General features: G+C 39.1%; 1 protein-coding gene across 5 annotated transcripts in view; it reads right to left on the bottom strand.

Annotated features, from left to right (window-relative positions):
- AASDH (aminoadipate-semialdehyde dehydrogenase) overlaps positions 1 to 15,187 on the bottom strand; it is a 36,950-nt gene extending 21,763 nt beyond the window's left edge. For 2 of the 5 annotated variants that reach the window (XM_058298086.2, XM_058298070.2), the window contains exons 1-4: positions 14,894 to 15,049; positions 10,477 to 10,744; positions 8,415 to 8,535; positions 5,937 to 6,253 (exon numbers count right to left, since the gene is read on the bottom strand). In XM_058298086.2, coding sequence (XP_058154069.1) covers positions 5,937 to 6,253; positions 8,415 to 8,535; positions 10,477 to 10,706 — 668 coding nt within the window. In that variant the 5' untranslated portion in view covers positions 10,707 to 10,744; positions 14,894 to 15,049. Of the gene's footprint in view, positions 1 to 5,936; positions 6,254 to 8,414; positions 8,536 to 10,476; positions 10,745 to 14,739 lie in introns of all 5 variants that reach the window. The other 3 variants (XM_058298082.2, XM_058298075.2, XM_058298068.2) reach the window with 2 other exon arrangements.
- Between the last annotated feature and the right edge of the window lie 1,083 nt (positions 15,188 to 16,270).

Below are 16,270 nucleotides of genomic sequence, written 5' to 3'. Positions count from 1 at the left end.
TACCGTTCCTGGTGCCTCCTAAAAAGAGAAGACCAGCACACACTAAACAGACACAGCAAATGCAAACAACGAGGGGGTGGGGGGAAGTAAATAAAAATTTTTAAAAAACGAAATAAAAACTTAAAGCCCAGGATTGTGGGAAGATGGCAATGGAACACCAGGCAGAGCTGAATGTACTCATAAAAACAACAGAGAAAGAGCTAAAAGCTGTCTAAGGGACCTGCTTTGGAGGTCAGCGTACTAGGGCAGTGCTATACAACTAACTACCAGGAGGGTAAGGGATAGAGACAAAGAAGCCGAAACAACAAACCTGAGTTACCAAGGTCCCATGGAGGCTGGGAAGGGCTCTCCTCCCTCATCCCTGCAGTATTAAGCTGGGGTAAAACCCCTGGCTCACTGCAGCCAACTGAGCAAGGAAGAGACATCTTCCTCCCTGTCAGCAGCTTCAAGGGAAAAGGGAGAGAAAGGAGGGGTACTTTTCTTCAGTGAATTCAGCCGGCAGAGCCCACTTTGAATCTCCAAACTGGAAATTCAACACAGGAACACAGGAAAGCCAAGACTGAAACAACTCAGCAGAAAGCCACATGAGGAGAACCATCGGCTGGTCAGTCTGGAATGTGCATGGACAAAAACTGTTCATATCCTCTGTATCTAACACCGGGAGAAAATTTGCACCCCACTATTGAGTCCCTGGCCCAATTTTGAAAAATTAAGCTGGGCAATTTTAAAGACTGAGAGTAAGTCGAACCCAATATCCAAGAAGAGCTGTGGAAAAAACAATAGTCAAGAGAGAGAAATTAGCCATCAGAGTAAATTCACCAACATATTCAGATACAAAACATTACAAGCCATATTTGGAAACAGGAAGAGATGGCCCAGCCAAAAGAAAAAACCACATATACTGAAGATTAGTGATTATTAATCGCTCTCCTAATCTCTTTAAAGAATTTAGAGAAACTATGGCTAAAGAAATAAAGGATATTAAGACACTAGGAGAGCATAAAGAACAATCTGAAAGCATACAAAGAACAGTAATAGACCTTATGAGAATGAAAGACATGATGGATGAGATTAAAAATGCATTAGAGGTACATAAGAGCAGATTTGAATTGCTCAAATACAGAATTGGTGATTTTGAAGATAGAACACCTGAACTGGAAAAGACAGGAGAACAGAAAGAAGAGAATGGGAAAAATGGAACAGAGTCTCAGGGAACTGAATGACAACACAAAACACACAAACATTTGCATTATTTGTGTCTCAGAAGGAGAAGAGAATGAAAACGAGACAGAAAGAATATTTGAGGAAATAATGACCAAAAAATTCCCAACTCTTATGAAGGACATAAATATCAATATCCAAGAAGTACAACGGACCCAAAACAGAACAAATCTGAGTAGACCTACCCCGAGACACCTACTATGCAGAATGACGAATAACAGAGATAAACAGAGGATTCTGAAAGCAGCAAGAGAAAAGAAAAGGAAATTCAGTAAGATTAAGTGCCCAACTTCTCATCAGAAACCATGGAGAGAAGAAGGTGGTCTGATGATTTAAGGTACTGAAAGAGAAAAATGGTGAGCCAAGAATTCTGTATCTGGCAAAACTGTCCTTAAAAAACAAGGGTGAGGGAAGCAGACTTGGCCCAGCAGTTAGGGCGTCCACCTACCACATGGGAGGTCCGTGGTTCAAACCCTGGGCCTCCTTGACCCGTGTGGAGCTGGCCCACGTGCAGTGCTGATGTGCGCAAGGAGTGCTGTGCCACGCAGGGATGTCCCCGTGTAGGGGAGCCCCATGCGCAAGGCGTGTGCCCGGTAAGGAGAGCCGCCCAGCGCGAAAGAAAGTGCAGCCTGCCCAGGAATGGCACTGCATGCATGGAGAGCCGACGCAACAAGATGAGGCAACAAAAAGAAACACAGATTCCCATGCCGCTGACAACAACAGAAGCAGACAAAGAAGAACACGCAGCAAACAGACACAGAGAACAAACAACTGGGGCGGGGGGGAGGGGAGAGAAATAAATACAATAAATCTTTAAAAAAAAAAAAAAACAAGGGTGAGTTCAAAGTCTTCAAAGACAGCAAAAACTGACAGAGTATGTTATCCAAAGACCAGATTTGCAAGAGATACTAAAGGGGGTGCTGCAGCCTGAAAGGAAAAAACATGGCGAGATGTGCAGAAGAATTTAGAAATGAATATTATTAGGAAGGGTAAACTAAAGGATAAGAAGAAAGACAACAGAATGATATGACAACAGAGAGCGGAAGGACAAAATGGATGAAGTAATGCCTTTTCAGTAATAACACTGAATGTTAGTGGATGAACTTCCCAATCAAAAGACATAGACTGATACAATGTTTTAAAAAAAATAGAAGCTGTCTATATGTTGTCTACAAGAGACCTACCTCAGACATATGGACACAACCAGATTAAAAGCAAAAGGTTGGAAAAAGGTATTCCATGCAAAATAGTAACCAAAAAAGATCTAGAGGAGACCAGATAAATGTAAAATAATATTATAGCACACAAGCAATAATTTCTCAGAGCAACTGGCAAATTGCTCCTGTGATGAGTACTGTAATTTTTTTCATACAAAATAAACACTTGCTTTTAATTGAGGAGGGCTGGAGAAGAGACATATTTTTGGATACGTCATTTTTCTTTAACCCTTTTTTACTCATATTCTTTAAAATAATTTATCTGGATCAATAATGATTCAGCATGACTACTGCTGAACAAGACTTTTGAGTTTTTCTGCCTCATGAAATTATGAGTTGACAAATTGTTATCTGCTGTAATTCATTCCAATAAATGTGAAGAAATCCCCCCCCAAAAATTTGATTATTTAGAAAGAATTCTGGCCTAAATGGAAATAACTAAGTCAATAATTTATTTTATTCTTAGAGAGTAAGCCCAATAGAGCTGTAATATACAATTTAGAATTACGTTATAAGTTATTTTTATTATATTTGAGTTATTTACATTTATAAAGGTTTGCTGCTATGCTATCTTTTCTTTATAATTGATTATATTAAATCTAATCTGGCCTTGCACTCTCTTTTTTTTTTTTTTAAGATTTTTATTTTTATTTCTCTCCCCCCCACCTTGTCTACTCTCTGTGTCCATTTGCTGTGTGTTCTTCTGTGTCTGCTTGTATTCTTGTCAGCAGCACCTGGAATCTGTGTCTCTTTTTTTGTTGTGTCATCTTGCTGCGTCAGCTCTCCACGTGTGCAGTGCCACTCCTGGGCAGGCTGCACTTTTTTGTGTGTGGGGTTCCCCACGTGTGGGACACCCCTGCATGGCAGGGCACTCCTTGCGTGCATCAGCACTGGCATGAACCAGCTCACCATATGGGTCAGGAAGCCCTGGGTTTGAACCCTGGACCTCCCATATGGTAGGTGGACACTCTATCAATTGAGCCAAATCAGCTTCCCCGCACTCTCTTTTAAAATTTGTAATTTCTTTCAATCTATTTTTCATTTTACAATTTTATAACAAAGGACTTTTTAACAGCTAAAATAAAGCCACTGATTATACACTTTGGATAGATCATATGGTATGTGACAACATCTCAAAAAACTGCTTAATAAACAAATTTTAAAATAACTTAAAGTTTCATAAATGCTGACATAATTAAAGACTCTGCATATATTGATGTACTACTATCAAAGAACAACATTTCAGCTTTTTTTTTTTTTGTACAATCTAGAAAGATTGGAAAATATTTCAAAGTCAGGCCAATTCCACACTATCAATACAGAAGACGCACCATATCTGTCTTTGTAAAATAAATGCCATGATCTCTGGGCATTAGCAACATGATTCTTATGGCTTCTCATGTATTCTTAAAACAATAAGTAAGGTAAAACAGAAAAAAAAAAACAACAACCAGAAAAAAAGGAAATCAAATTCCCATAATCTGCTTTCAGAGAGAGACAGTACCATAGTTATCAACTATAGTTAATAACAAAAACAGTCTACCCCACATACCTTACTGTCTACATTAGCAGTAATGTTACTATGCCATTGTTTTCATTAGTATAACTTAATTCCAGAAGACTTCAAACCAAGAAAATAAAAATTGCATAAAACTTTATTGTTCATTACTGAAAGTCCAATCAACTCTACTAGGAAGCATCAAGAGTTTATATTCCAAGACTCCCTGAACTTCTCTTCAAAATCTTCATCTTGCTGTTTCTACCTATTCTAAACTATTATATCATGATCCTCACCTAATCTTTAAATTAATCATATACATTGAAATGTCCACCTTAAACTAGACTTCAAAGTCTCAATAAATCAGACTTTGCCCTTCCCTCTTCTAGTAAATCACATTCGGTAAAGGGAGCATTATGATTTATGAAGGTAAGCAATAAAACTCAGCTATGCCTTTTCAACAAGTTATTCTGGTATTGTTTGGAAAGTCAGCAACAGAAATAAGATTGTTCTAAGACTTCTGTGAAATTTAAATCCAAAATAAATAAAAAATTTAACATTATTGTTTTAATTTCTGTACTGGATATCGTAGCAATTCATCTCTTCAGAATCTAATTATTTATTATCACCTACTTGAGACTCCGAAAGTAAATCAAAAAGGGATTTTTAACAGCAAATAGATTTCACTAAGTTCAATCACAAAATGGTGTTTGTTTTTAAACTGAAAACATTGCTTTAATTGGAAAACAAGTTTGTCTTAAAGATTTTTAGCCACTGATACAATTTAGGAAATAGATTTTGTGGAATAGATTCCATTTTAGGAAAAGGCCTAAAAATCGTCTCTAGAAGTAAAAATTTTCCCTAAAATTGAATTTAGGTAGACTTTCTCTCATGGTTCTACTTACAAAAATCATTTAGAGACCTAACAGTACTTTCAAGCAGTTTTTTGCAAGTTTCAAAAACACTGTTTTGCAAAAATATTTCATATTATAGTCTCTCAACCTTATAACTCAAAATAGTTTAAGCACAAAAAAAATGTATGTACTTTACTAATAAATCAGTCCCTCAACCCCCGATGAGCACCTATTCCCTCCCACTTTATAGGCAATTCCTGCTTCTGCCAGGCTTAGTGCCTTTTAGTCAGGCATCTCCCACCTCCCACATTGGCTACTCCTAATCTTTACTTTCTTCAAGTTCCTTATATCACCACACCCACCTCACCTCCTACTGTACTGAAATACCCTGGCAAGGCCAAGTCTTCCTTTCTCCCATACCTCACCTCTGCAGGTACCATTGCCAAGAATACTTTTCCTCCCTTCTTACTAATGGTTAAGAAATAAAGCAGGGAAGCAATTGTGGCTCAACTGACAGAGCATCCGCCTACCACATGGAGGGTCCAGGGTTTGATACCAGGGCCTCCTGACCCGTGTGGTGAGCTGGCTCATGCACAGTGCTGCTCTGCGCAATGAGTGCCGTGCCACACAGAGTGTACCCTGCATAGGGGTGCCCCATGCACAAGGAGTACGCCCTGCAAGAAGAGCTGCCCCATGCAAAAAAAAAAAAAGCACAGCCAGCTCAATAGTGGCGCCACACACATGGAGAGCTTACTTACGCAGTAAGATGATGCAACAAAAAAAGCGAGTTTCCTGGTGCTGCAGACAAGAATGCAAGTGGACACAGAGGTACACATAGTAAATGGACACAGACAGCAGACAACGGGGGGGGGAGGGGTAAGGGGAGAGAAATAAATTAATCTTTAAAAAAAAGAAATAAAGCAAAGCTCCAACCATATCATTTGTTTGTTCTGTATTTGGCTCCAGGCCTGGATCAAACAGGCAAAGCCCTAGTATAAAGAGAACAGAAGTTCAGATATAACTGATACAAAAGAGAACTTAGAATTTAGGACTATCAATTTTGGAACAAGAGTTATAAAGAAAAAAATCTCTTTTAATTCAAGAAAAATACAAGTTCTGAAGAAAGATTCTAAGGAAGTAACTTACCGAAAATGCTGGATATTTGGTACTATACATGCATGAGGCACTCTGACAATCTTAGGTACCCCTGTAGTCCCTGATGTATGAAGAACATAAGCTAAGCAACACTTTAGCCTCACATCCATGCATTCTTCTGATTTTTCTTCATTGCTGCTCCCAGAACCCATAGTATTTTCCATTTTTTCTTTTTCATATTTCTCTCTTCTATCACTTGGCATCAAGGTCATCTGAACGTTCTTCCAATGAAGTGTGAAGAGTACTAGGTCATTATGTTCTACTATAAATGTGCTATAGTTCAGTGTTTCATGGGAAGATTTGAACTTCTATTTGAGATGGAAAAAAAGTTTACAGTATTAATATGCTAAAAAAAACAAATCCTTTTTTTATATAGAAGTAGTATGAAATAACCAATTATTCATTCGACAAGGATTCTAGGGGGTACTAGCTATGTATCCTGGGATAAAAAGATAAATAAGAACCTCTAAGAGTTAAGGTGTTTTCCTTACTTTTTTTTTTTCCCTCTTTTTTTTTCCCCCTCTTTTTTTTTTTAAATTATTTTTTTATTTTTAAAAATTACATTCAAAAAATATGAGGTCCCATTCAACCCCACCGCCCCCATGTTTTCCTTACTTTCAAACACACCTTAGAATAAACAGGCAGATAAAAATGCACAATTGCAATGCAATGTACTAAGTGTGATAATGAAATATGTTTGAAATGTTAACAGAGGAGGCTGACCTTAACTCTGCCTTGAAGGGCAGAGATTACTTCATAAGCAGTTTCATACGCAGTTTTTGAGGTAGGTCTAAAAGTGTAAGTGGCTATTCTACAAATAAAGAAGGGCAGTTTCAGGCAAAGAAAACTGCCAATACAGTTCTTTGTTGTGGGGGACTTTCTTGTGTACTGTAGTAGGTTTAGCAACATCCCTGGCCTCTACCCACCAGAGGCCAGTAGCAAACCTTCCCCCCATCATAATATAAAAGCATCTCCAGATATTGTCATATGACCCCCAAGCAGCCAAAACCGTCCCTGGTTGGGAACTAGAGAACCACTACTCTAGTGGATGCTGAGCATATAGCAGATGCTCAGTAAATACCAACTTACTGCTGCTGTGTAAAGTGAAGAAAGGACACTAATACCACCATCAAAATCATGGAATAGGAAGCAAGGGACTTTCTATGGGATTGTGCTATGTGCCTAACTCCCTACTGTACATTGTGGTGGTGAAGAATACTTTGATATTAAAACCTAATTCTCACAACTCTTTTATAAAACTTTCATCAAGGTTTTAAGAAAAACGAATGTCATATCCTCATTTTCCCTTATGCTTACTATCAGCAACAAAAGAATAACCAATTTGAGGAGTAGAAGATAGGAGAAAACTTTGGCTAGACAATATGTTTACTCCAAAATTATTTATTAACCAAATTAATACTTTAGTTACACTTTTTAGAGGCCTTATTCTACTACCCATGATTCTCTAGGAAGTCCCCCATATATTTCAAGCTTTTGAAACTTCTTTTAGCTATAGATAGAGATAGAAAGATGGATGGATAGATGTAGATGCTTACACACACACACACATCCAGGTGGAATGCATTTAAGTTATCCCAAAAGGTACATCAGTTCATATAGGAAATAGGTAAAAATGGGCTAAACTAAACTTACTTTTTGTAATGCTCTTCCTTTCTCTTCAGTAAAACCATATTTTATAAATCAAAAGTAAAGAAACAATTATGAAATATAAACTACATCTCACTGAACATATAATACCAACTCTTACCCTTATAACAGTGTTTCTGACTAGATCCCTGGTTGGCAGTCACTTAAAAATAAAAAGAGAATAAATCTAGTTTTCCAGAAAGGTCTGGTCTAGTAGGGCACCAGTCTCTTTTTCAAGATCGAATGTTAGCTATAACTATTTTTTGTTTTTGTTGTTGTCTTGAGGTACCAGGGCTGGGGGTTGAACCTGGCACCTTATATGTGGGAACCCAGCGCTCAACCACTGAGCTACATTGGCTCTCCCTATAATTTTTTAAAGTTGCTGACTAACGTAATTGTCATAAATATAGAAAGGTAAAATGTTTCAAGTATTATAAAATTTTCCAAGCATAGGAAATACTTGGAAAAAAAAAAAGGAAATTTAACACAATGCACAATACATTATAAGGCTAGAAGACAATTTCATGCCACGGAGCAGTGGTTCTCAGTGGGGTAGGGGGTTGGAGGCCTCAGTGGACATCTGGAAATTCCTGGAGACATTTTTTATTATAACTGGGGTGCCATCTAGTGAGTGGAGGTCAAGGGCGTTGCTAAACATTCTACAATGCACAAGACACTCCTTATAGCAATTACCTGACCCGAAATGTCAATAATGCTGAGGTTGAGAAAACCTATAAATTTAGAAATCAACCAGTAGGGAAAAAATCTTCAATTGAAAGATAAATGTTAACACACACAAAAACAATTTAAACACAGACTTACATCAACTAGCTTTTTTTCAACCAGGATATACTTTAAGTTACATTTTTTCATAAAATAAGTTGATAATGCTGGTGATGAGTCTGGATCAATAGGTGCATAAGCAGCAGGGACTTGGAGAATTCTAAAAAAACAAAGTAGAGTCATCAAAAAATATCTGTTGAAAACAATCTTGCTTTAAGCATGTTTATTTCTCTATTTACATTACTATTTACGTTATCAGGAATTCCCAGTGCTTTCATTGACAAATCTCTATGAATATTGTCATTTTATCTTGCTCTTAAGATTGAATATCTTCAGTATTTCCTATATAAAACGTTCATTACTTAATATAGAGAAATCCAAGATTTTTTTAAACTTAATGTATTACAGAATATTATACTTGGTTAACTTTTTACTACTAAAATACAAATCATGTTGCAGAGTCTAATTCCCTCATTTGTCTATATGGATAAGATAAGCTACACATCCATATGCAACTTTCATTATTAGAATCTACGCACTATAAAAGATATATTTCACCAAAAATAGGAGACCGAAAGGGAAAAAAAACCTTTAAATTTTCAAATTTTTGTCAATGATTGAATGAAAGTACATTTTTAAACATTTTTTTCATTTAATACTTATAAAATTACTCTTAAGATAAATTATGGGATGAATAGCAACTTCTCAAATTAATTCATAGCCTTCATTTACTATAGAACCTAGTACAGAAATCCCTATATATAAGGATAAGAGTCTAGAACAATTTAAATGATTGAACATTCTGTAAATATTAGTTTGAATTAGTATCTTCTTACATTTACATCTCAATTATTATAAACCATTATATAAAACTTACATTCATTCATTCCCTTAAACCCAAGTACCTAAAAATTTAGGTTATTTCTGAAATACTCATTTTCTCTGAATTAACAACAGAATTTAAGATTGTTTTCCAGGAAGCGGATGTGGCTCAACTGATAGAGCATCCGCCTACCATATGGAAGGTCCAGGGTTCGATACCCAGGGCCTCCTGGCCCATGTGGTGAGCTGGTCCACATGCAGTGCTGCCACTTGCAAGGAGTGCCCTGCCATGCAGGGGCGCCCCCTGCATAGGGGTGCCCCATGCGCAATGAGTGTGCCCCACAAGGAGAGCCGCCCTGTGCAAAAAAAAAGCACAGTCCACTCAGGAGTGGTGCCACACACAGGGAGAGCTGACGCAGCAAGATGACGCAACAAAAAGAGACACAGATTCCCAGTGCCGTCTGACAAGAATGCAAGCAGACACATAAGAACACACAGCAAATGGACAGAGAGAACAGACAACGGGAGGGAAGAGGAGAGAAATGAATTAAAAAATCTTAAAAAAAAAAGATTGTTTTCCTTTCACAGAAAAACTAATCTTTTATATTTTGGAGAACATCTATTTAAATGGTCTGCTATTTGTTAAAACCTCTAGCTTCAACTAATTAATTTAAACAATTAAAAATAATGCCAGATGGGAAGCGGATTGGGTTCAATGGATAGGGCGTCTGCCTACCGCATGAGAAGTTCAGGGTTCAAACCCAGGGCCTCCTGACCCATGTGACGAGCTGGCCCACACGGAGTGCCCTGCCACGCAGAGGTGTCTCCCATGTAGGGGAGCCCCACGTGCAAGGAGTGTGCCCCGTAAGGAGAGCTGCCCAGTGCGAAAAAAGCGCAGCCCACCCAGGAATGGCACCATACACAGAAAGCTGAGGCAGCAAGATGACGCAACAAAACGAGACACAGATTCCAGGTGCCGCTGACAAGAATACAAGTGGACACAGAAGAACACACAGCAAATGGACACAGAGAACAGACAACTGGGGCGGGGTGGGGAGATGGGGAAGGGAAGAGAAATAAATAAAGAATTAATCTTTAAAAAAAAAAGAAAAAGAATGCCAGGGGAAATACAAACGCCTTTAACCTATCCAGAAACGACCATTTAACACGGAAAAGTCCAACAGTAAAGAGAACAATAACTTATGATATAGTCTATGTATTAAAGAACTATAAATTAGCTTAAAATAATATCAAATTTATAGTTATTAAAAAAAATTACCCTAATATCCAAGAGATTACGTTTATCCCAGGATGACAGTAGAGACCAATTTCCCAAATTCCTTGAAAATCACAGTGTAACAGCAAAAAATTTGATAATTCTGAAGCAGCATTAATCACTGTCTTATAGGTGTAATAAACTGGAGACTGGTTGTTACATTCATCAAAACATACGGCTATTTTATCCAAATGGAGGGAGGCAGTCTGATGCACCAATTCCTGAAGAGTCATTTCACTGAAGATCTAAATATCTTTGATAGCTGAGAACACTGCATATTCACAGAAACAGAAGGAAGAGAATGAGTTTTAGGGAACTTGGAAGGGGTGAAAGGGAGAAAGAGAAAAAACTTCTATACAATTACTTCTCACAAAAGTAACCATATCAAAGATACATAACTGAAGAATCTCCAAATATATGAATTGTCTGTGGTAATTTTGCCGGGAATGAAAAAGTTAATTAAATTAATCTAGTATAATTAACTTAGCTGAGTCAGTGCTGGAAGAAAATTTGGGAGGTGGGTGATACACACGGATGAGGCTAGAACAGGTAGAAATTCAGACTTCTCTTTCAACTGACCATAATATAAAAAATAAATACATAAAAAATAAACAAAGCCAAATTTATAACATCACATGCTCAATTTTTCTGTTTTTCTTGTCACTGTTACAGACGGATTAAGATAAAGTGTTTAAAACCCTGCATGCTGCCTTTTAAAATGCTAATGCAAGGAAGTGGATTTGGCCCAATGGATAGGGCATCCACCTACCACATGGGAGGTCCAAGGTTCAAACCCAGGGCTTCCTGACCCATGTGATGAGTTGGTCCACACACAACGAGTGCACACCGTCAGGAGAGCCGCCCAGCGCAAAAAAAGTGCAGCCTGCCCAGGAATGGTACTGCACACATGGAGAGCTGACACAAGATGACGCAACAAAAAGAGACACAGATTCACAGTACCGCTGACAAGAATACAAGTGGACACAGAAGAACACACAGCAAATGGAAACAGAGAGCAGACGACTGGGGGAGGAGAGGGAAAGGAGAGAGAAATTTTTTTTAAATGCTAATGCAAATAAAGACCGCTTTTAAATTCTTACAGGAACTGAACTTAGAAAAAAGCAAAATCAATCCCTGATAGAACAAAACAAAAAAGTCTACCTCCTTACCCATGCAGTTTTAAGCATTATATATAAAAATTGGGCTTTTCATTATTTATTATAAGACTTTACAGAGGTCACATCAAGTCATTTTTATAATTAATCTCTTCATATCATACCACGGATTGATTTTTAACTGCAAATAAATTCATTCAAATTTGGACATCTAATATAGTATTACAACTCAAAACATCACCTCAATACAATGTTCTCTGGCTTCTCAATGGCATAAAGAGAAGATTTGAAACAGTATTTCATCAATGAAACTTTAGGGGTCAATAATAAAAAAAAAACTCAAAGTGTTAGTGTTTCCTTTAAGATAAAGGTGATCCCCCCTTCACCACTGACCCCATGAACCCTATTTTCGACATTTAAAGCAAATAAATTTAACAAATACCCTGTTTCAATTGTTCATTTTTTTATTTATTCAGACTTATTTGAACTGCTTTCCTTACTAATTAAAAGTAAAATTTCAGGAGTGGAGGTGGCTCAAGTGATTGGGTGCCTCCCTCCCACATGGGTGGTCCCCAGTTTGGTTCCAGGTGCCTCCTAAAAAGATAAGCAGGGGGAAGCGGCCATGGTTCAACTGTTAGAGCGCCCACCTACCATAGAAGGTCCAGGGTTTGGTACCCAGGGCTTCCTGGCCCGTTTGGTGAGCTGGCCCACGTGAAGTGCTGCCACGTGCAAGGAGTGCTGTGCCCCAGGGGTGCCCCCTGTGTAGGGGTGCCCCACACTCAAGGAGTGCGCCCTGCAAGGGCAGATGCCCCGCGTGAAAAACACAGCCCCCCTAGGAGTGGTGCCACACACACAGAGGGCTGACACAGCAAGATGACTCAAGAAAAAGGGACACAGATTCCCAGTGACAACTGATAAGAATGCAAGTATACACAGAAGAACACACAGCGAATGGACAGAGAGAGCAGACAATGGGGCGGGGGTGGGAAAAGAAGAGACATAAAATTAAATATTAAGGGAAGCAGACTTGTCCCAGTGGATAGGGCGTCCGTCTACCAAATGGGAGGCCCATGGTTCAAACCCCGGGCCTCTGTGACCCGTGTGGAGCTGGCCCATGCACAGTGCTGATACATGCAAGGAATGCTGTGCCACTTAGGGGTGTCCCCCGCGTAGATGAGCCCCACGCGCAAGGAGTGCATTCCGTAAGGAGAGCCGCCTAGCGCGAAAGAAAGTGCAGCCTGCCCAGGAATGGCAGCGCACACATGGAGAGTTGATGCAACAAGATGATACAATAAAAAGGAAACAGATTCCTGTGCCGCTGACAACAGAAGCGGACAAAAAGAAGAACACACAGCAAATGGACACAGAACAGACAACTGGGGTGGGGGGGGGGAAGAGAAGAGAAATAAATAAATCTTTAAAAAAAATTTTTTTTAAATTATTTTAAAAGACAAGCAGGAAAGAGGATGTGACTCAAGCAACTGGGCTCCCATCTACCACGTGGGAGGTCCAGGGTTCGATTCCCAGGGACTCCTGGTGAAGGCAAGCCGGCCCACATGGTGAGCTGGCCCAAGCAGAGAGCTGGCCCACGCAGGAGTGCTACCCCACGGACAGAGCTGGCACAAGATGGTGCAATAGAAAGAGACACAGAGGAGAGACAATACGAGACACAGCAGACCAGGGAGTTGAGGTGGCACAAGAGACTGAGTACCTCTCTCCCACTCTGGAAGGTCCCAAGATTGGTTTCTGGTGCTGCCTAAAGAGAACACAAGCAGACACAGAAGAACGCACAGAGAATGGACAGAGAGAACAGACAATGGGGGATGGAGATAAATAAATAAATCTTAAAAATAAAAAGACAAGACACAGAGAGCAGACAGTGAGTACAAACAAGGGGGGGTAGAAGGGGAGAAATAAATAAATAAAATAAATCTTGAAAAAAATAAAATTTATTTTCATCCATGTCATTTAATTAACATCAATTAGGAAAAAAAATCTTCCCTAAAATGAAGGAAATAAACCAACAACTGCTGAGACCCACAAGGTGTGAAAATGTTTTGATATCTAAATATAAAGTTTAAAAGTACAAGACAGCCTTAGTATTTACAATATCTCTTTTTAGCAAACATTTCTATTAATGCTAGTTTTTTGTGATTTACAAAATATAATTTTTAAGCTTCCGTCAGACACACAAATGATTATATAAAAACAATGAAACCTTCCCTTGGCATACACTAAAACTGTTAGAAATGAGTTTTTATCACAACCATACAGTAAGTGGAGAAGTTAGAATACCATCTGGTACTTTCTCCTGCATAAGAATACCAAATTACCTACATTATGTACAGTATCATAGAGGCATTTTTACAAAACTTTATAGTCTATAGTCAAAAGATGCTCTTTTCCCTTCAGTGTAAGAACTGGTACAGCATTCATTTTCCACATTAGGACAATCTAATGAATATATTATATACCATTTAAAATTACTTGACACCACGATAAGGGGCAAGATTATAAAAAGAAACTCTTACAAAGAAAATGGCATTTTTAATGACAAATTACAACTAACCACACACATCTATATAACAAAGAATATGTTTTTCTATTTTTATTTGCCAGTTTCTCAGTTGGGTGCTACAGAGACTTAAGGCAAAACCCACTGTTGTCGTCTAAGGTTTTCATTTCTAATTGAATCATAAACACATGATTCACTCCAATAGAAAATATTATACTTACTGGATGCCCAAACATATCTGAGACCTTATAGGGGAAAAAAGCAAAATCTGGTAAGCTTATTTTACATGTAATAAAATTTTTAAGTTTATTTGCTACTTTACTTACAACTGTAGGGACTGCTATTAGTCACCAGAGGCCTTCAGATTATCAACAAATTCTTTTCCTTTTGGGACTCTAGGTTCTGGGGTATTTTAAAAACTGGTGAATCATCTAGAAACTTTATTTTCCCATATTAACCTACTTCGTAACATATTATTCAACTGTGTTTACTAATAATGCACTTATAGCTTCCAAAACATTCTTTCATTTGCACTTCACAACCATAACGGGAGGGGAGCAGAACGGCGTATTTCCACTTGAATCAAGTGGTAGAGAGTCGGGTCGGAGGCAGGGCGATTCGAGAGGGGTCACATACCAGGTTAAGTCTTTGCAACGCACCAGCGTGCCAGACCCCACCGAGTCAAACCCGAGGCCTGGTGGTGGTCTTAAAAAATGAACAACCTGTACCGGGCCAGACTTTCCTTCCTCCACACAGGTCTCGCCGAACATCGCCTCCTGCCGCAACTTACTCAGAAGGCCTCCGGAGAGGTTCGCACGCATCTGAGGCAGGACAGAGGGACCCGAATCTTCCTTCATTCACCCACTACAACTTGGGAGTTACCCAGAAGTCGTAAAGCCGCCCTGCCGCGCGACCCTTCGGGAAGCGGAGTGGCGCGAACTTTTACGTCATTGTCCGCGTCGATGCCATAACGTCGCAAGGTCTAGCCCTCTTTGTCCGCGCCGGGCGGTGAGAAGCTAACGTGTGGGAAGAGCTTGCGGTTTGTTTAGCAGACGGCTTTCTCCACTGAAGGGTCTTGACTCTTGCGCCCGCTCTGGCCGCGTAGTTCGTATCCGATCTTACAACAGCTTTGGAGTTTACCAGTGTGGGGCCTCACCCTTTCATACTAGCCAAGGAACTCTGGTCACAATCTTGACTTCAGAGCCAGTCTCCTGGTTCATCAGGTGGGAAGGAAGCTATCGCCGGGGATGATGGGAAGTTTTCTAAGAACTTGCCCAGGATGTGTAAGAGCTGCACTGGGTGAAGGCTGCAAACGAAGCCACTGTCATAATCACGCTGACATTTTAATTAGAAAGAAACATTTAAATGATAACTAAGAAAATTTCAACTTTGTAATAAATAGGAGTATGAGGAAAATAGGCTGGGAGTCAGTTACGTAAGCTATATGCTTGAATGAAAGTTTCTGCCTTTATTATAGTCGGGAGTGGCGGATATGTAAATTGTAACTAATTAGGGGCAATAGTTGTGTTTTTGTTTTTGCTTTTGTTTTTGGCGAGGGGAGGGTCTATAAGGCCGGTCTAGCATCAAGATCAAACTGTGAAAAAGCATAGAATGCTCTTGGATCCTCAAATGTTTGTGGCGAGAAACTATAGTATAGTAATCCAAGCAAGCAAGCTACATCTCTGTTTGCCAAACGGACTTTTCCACGAGAATGTACCACAGGCTACTCAAACTAGCATGGCCATTTTTTGTATTTATTTTTGTTCTCAAACCCATATCTTGCCTTTGTTTCTGTATTAGAAATGACTGCATCATCTTCCCAGCCAGCTCATCAAGAAAATTTTTTTTTCCCTCCTATACCCAGTTAGACTTTATGTCCGCCAGTCCTCAATCCCTATACCATGCCCAATTTGCTACATCAGAATCACCTGGGATGGTTAAAAACAAAAAACAAAACAATTCCAGGTTCCCCTTATTCTGAAACAGTTCTCTAGTGAGGTTCCTAGAAATTGCATTCTTTTAATGTCATCTCCATCTACTACTAATTGCTGCCTTAGTTCAGGTCTTCTCAATCAGTCAACCTTTTCTGGATTATTTTCCTAAACCTTTCCTGTTCTGTTTGAGGCCAGCTGACTGAATTTGTTAACAGACTTACCTCTTTCATTAA

Source organism: Dasypus novemcinctus, chromosome 1, assembly GCF_030445035.2.
Source record: "Dasypus novemcinctus isolate mDasNov1 chromosome 1, mDasNov1.1.hap2, whole genome shotgun sequence".
In the NCBI taxonomy this organism is placed as follows: Eukaryota; Metazoa; Chordata; class Mammalia; order Cingulata; family Dasypodidae; genus Dasypus; species Dasypus novemcinctus.
The sequence above is the reverse complement of the archived record's forward strand: the minus strand, read 5'-3'. Positions and strand labels throughout refer to the sequence as shown.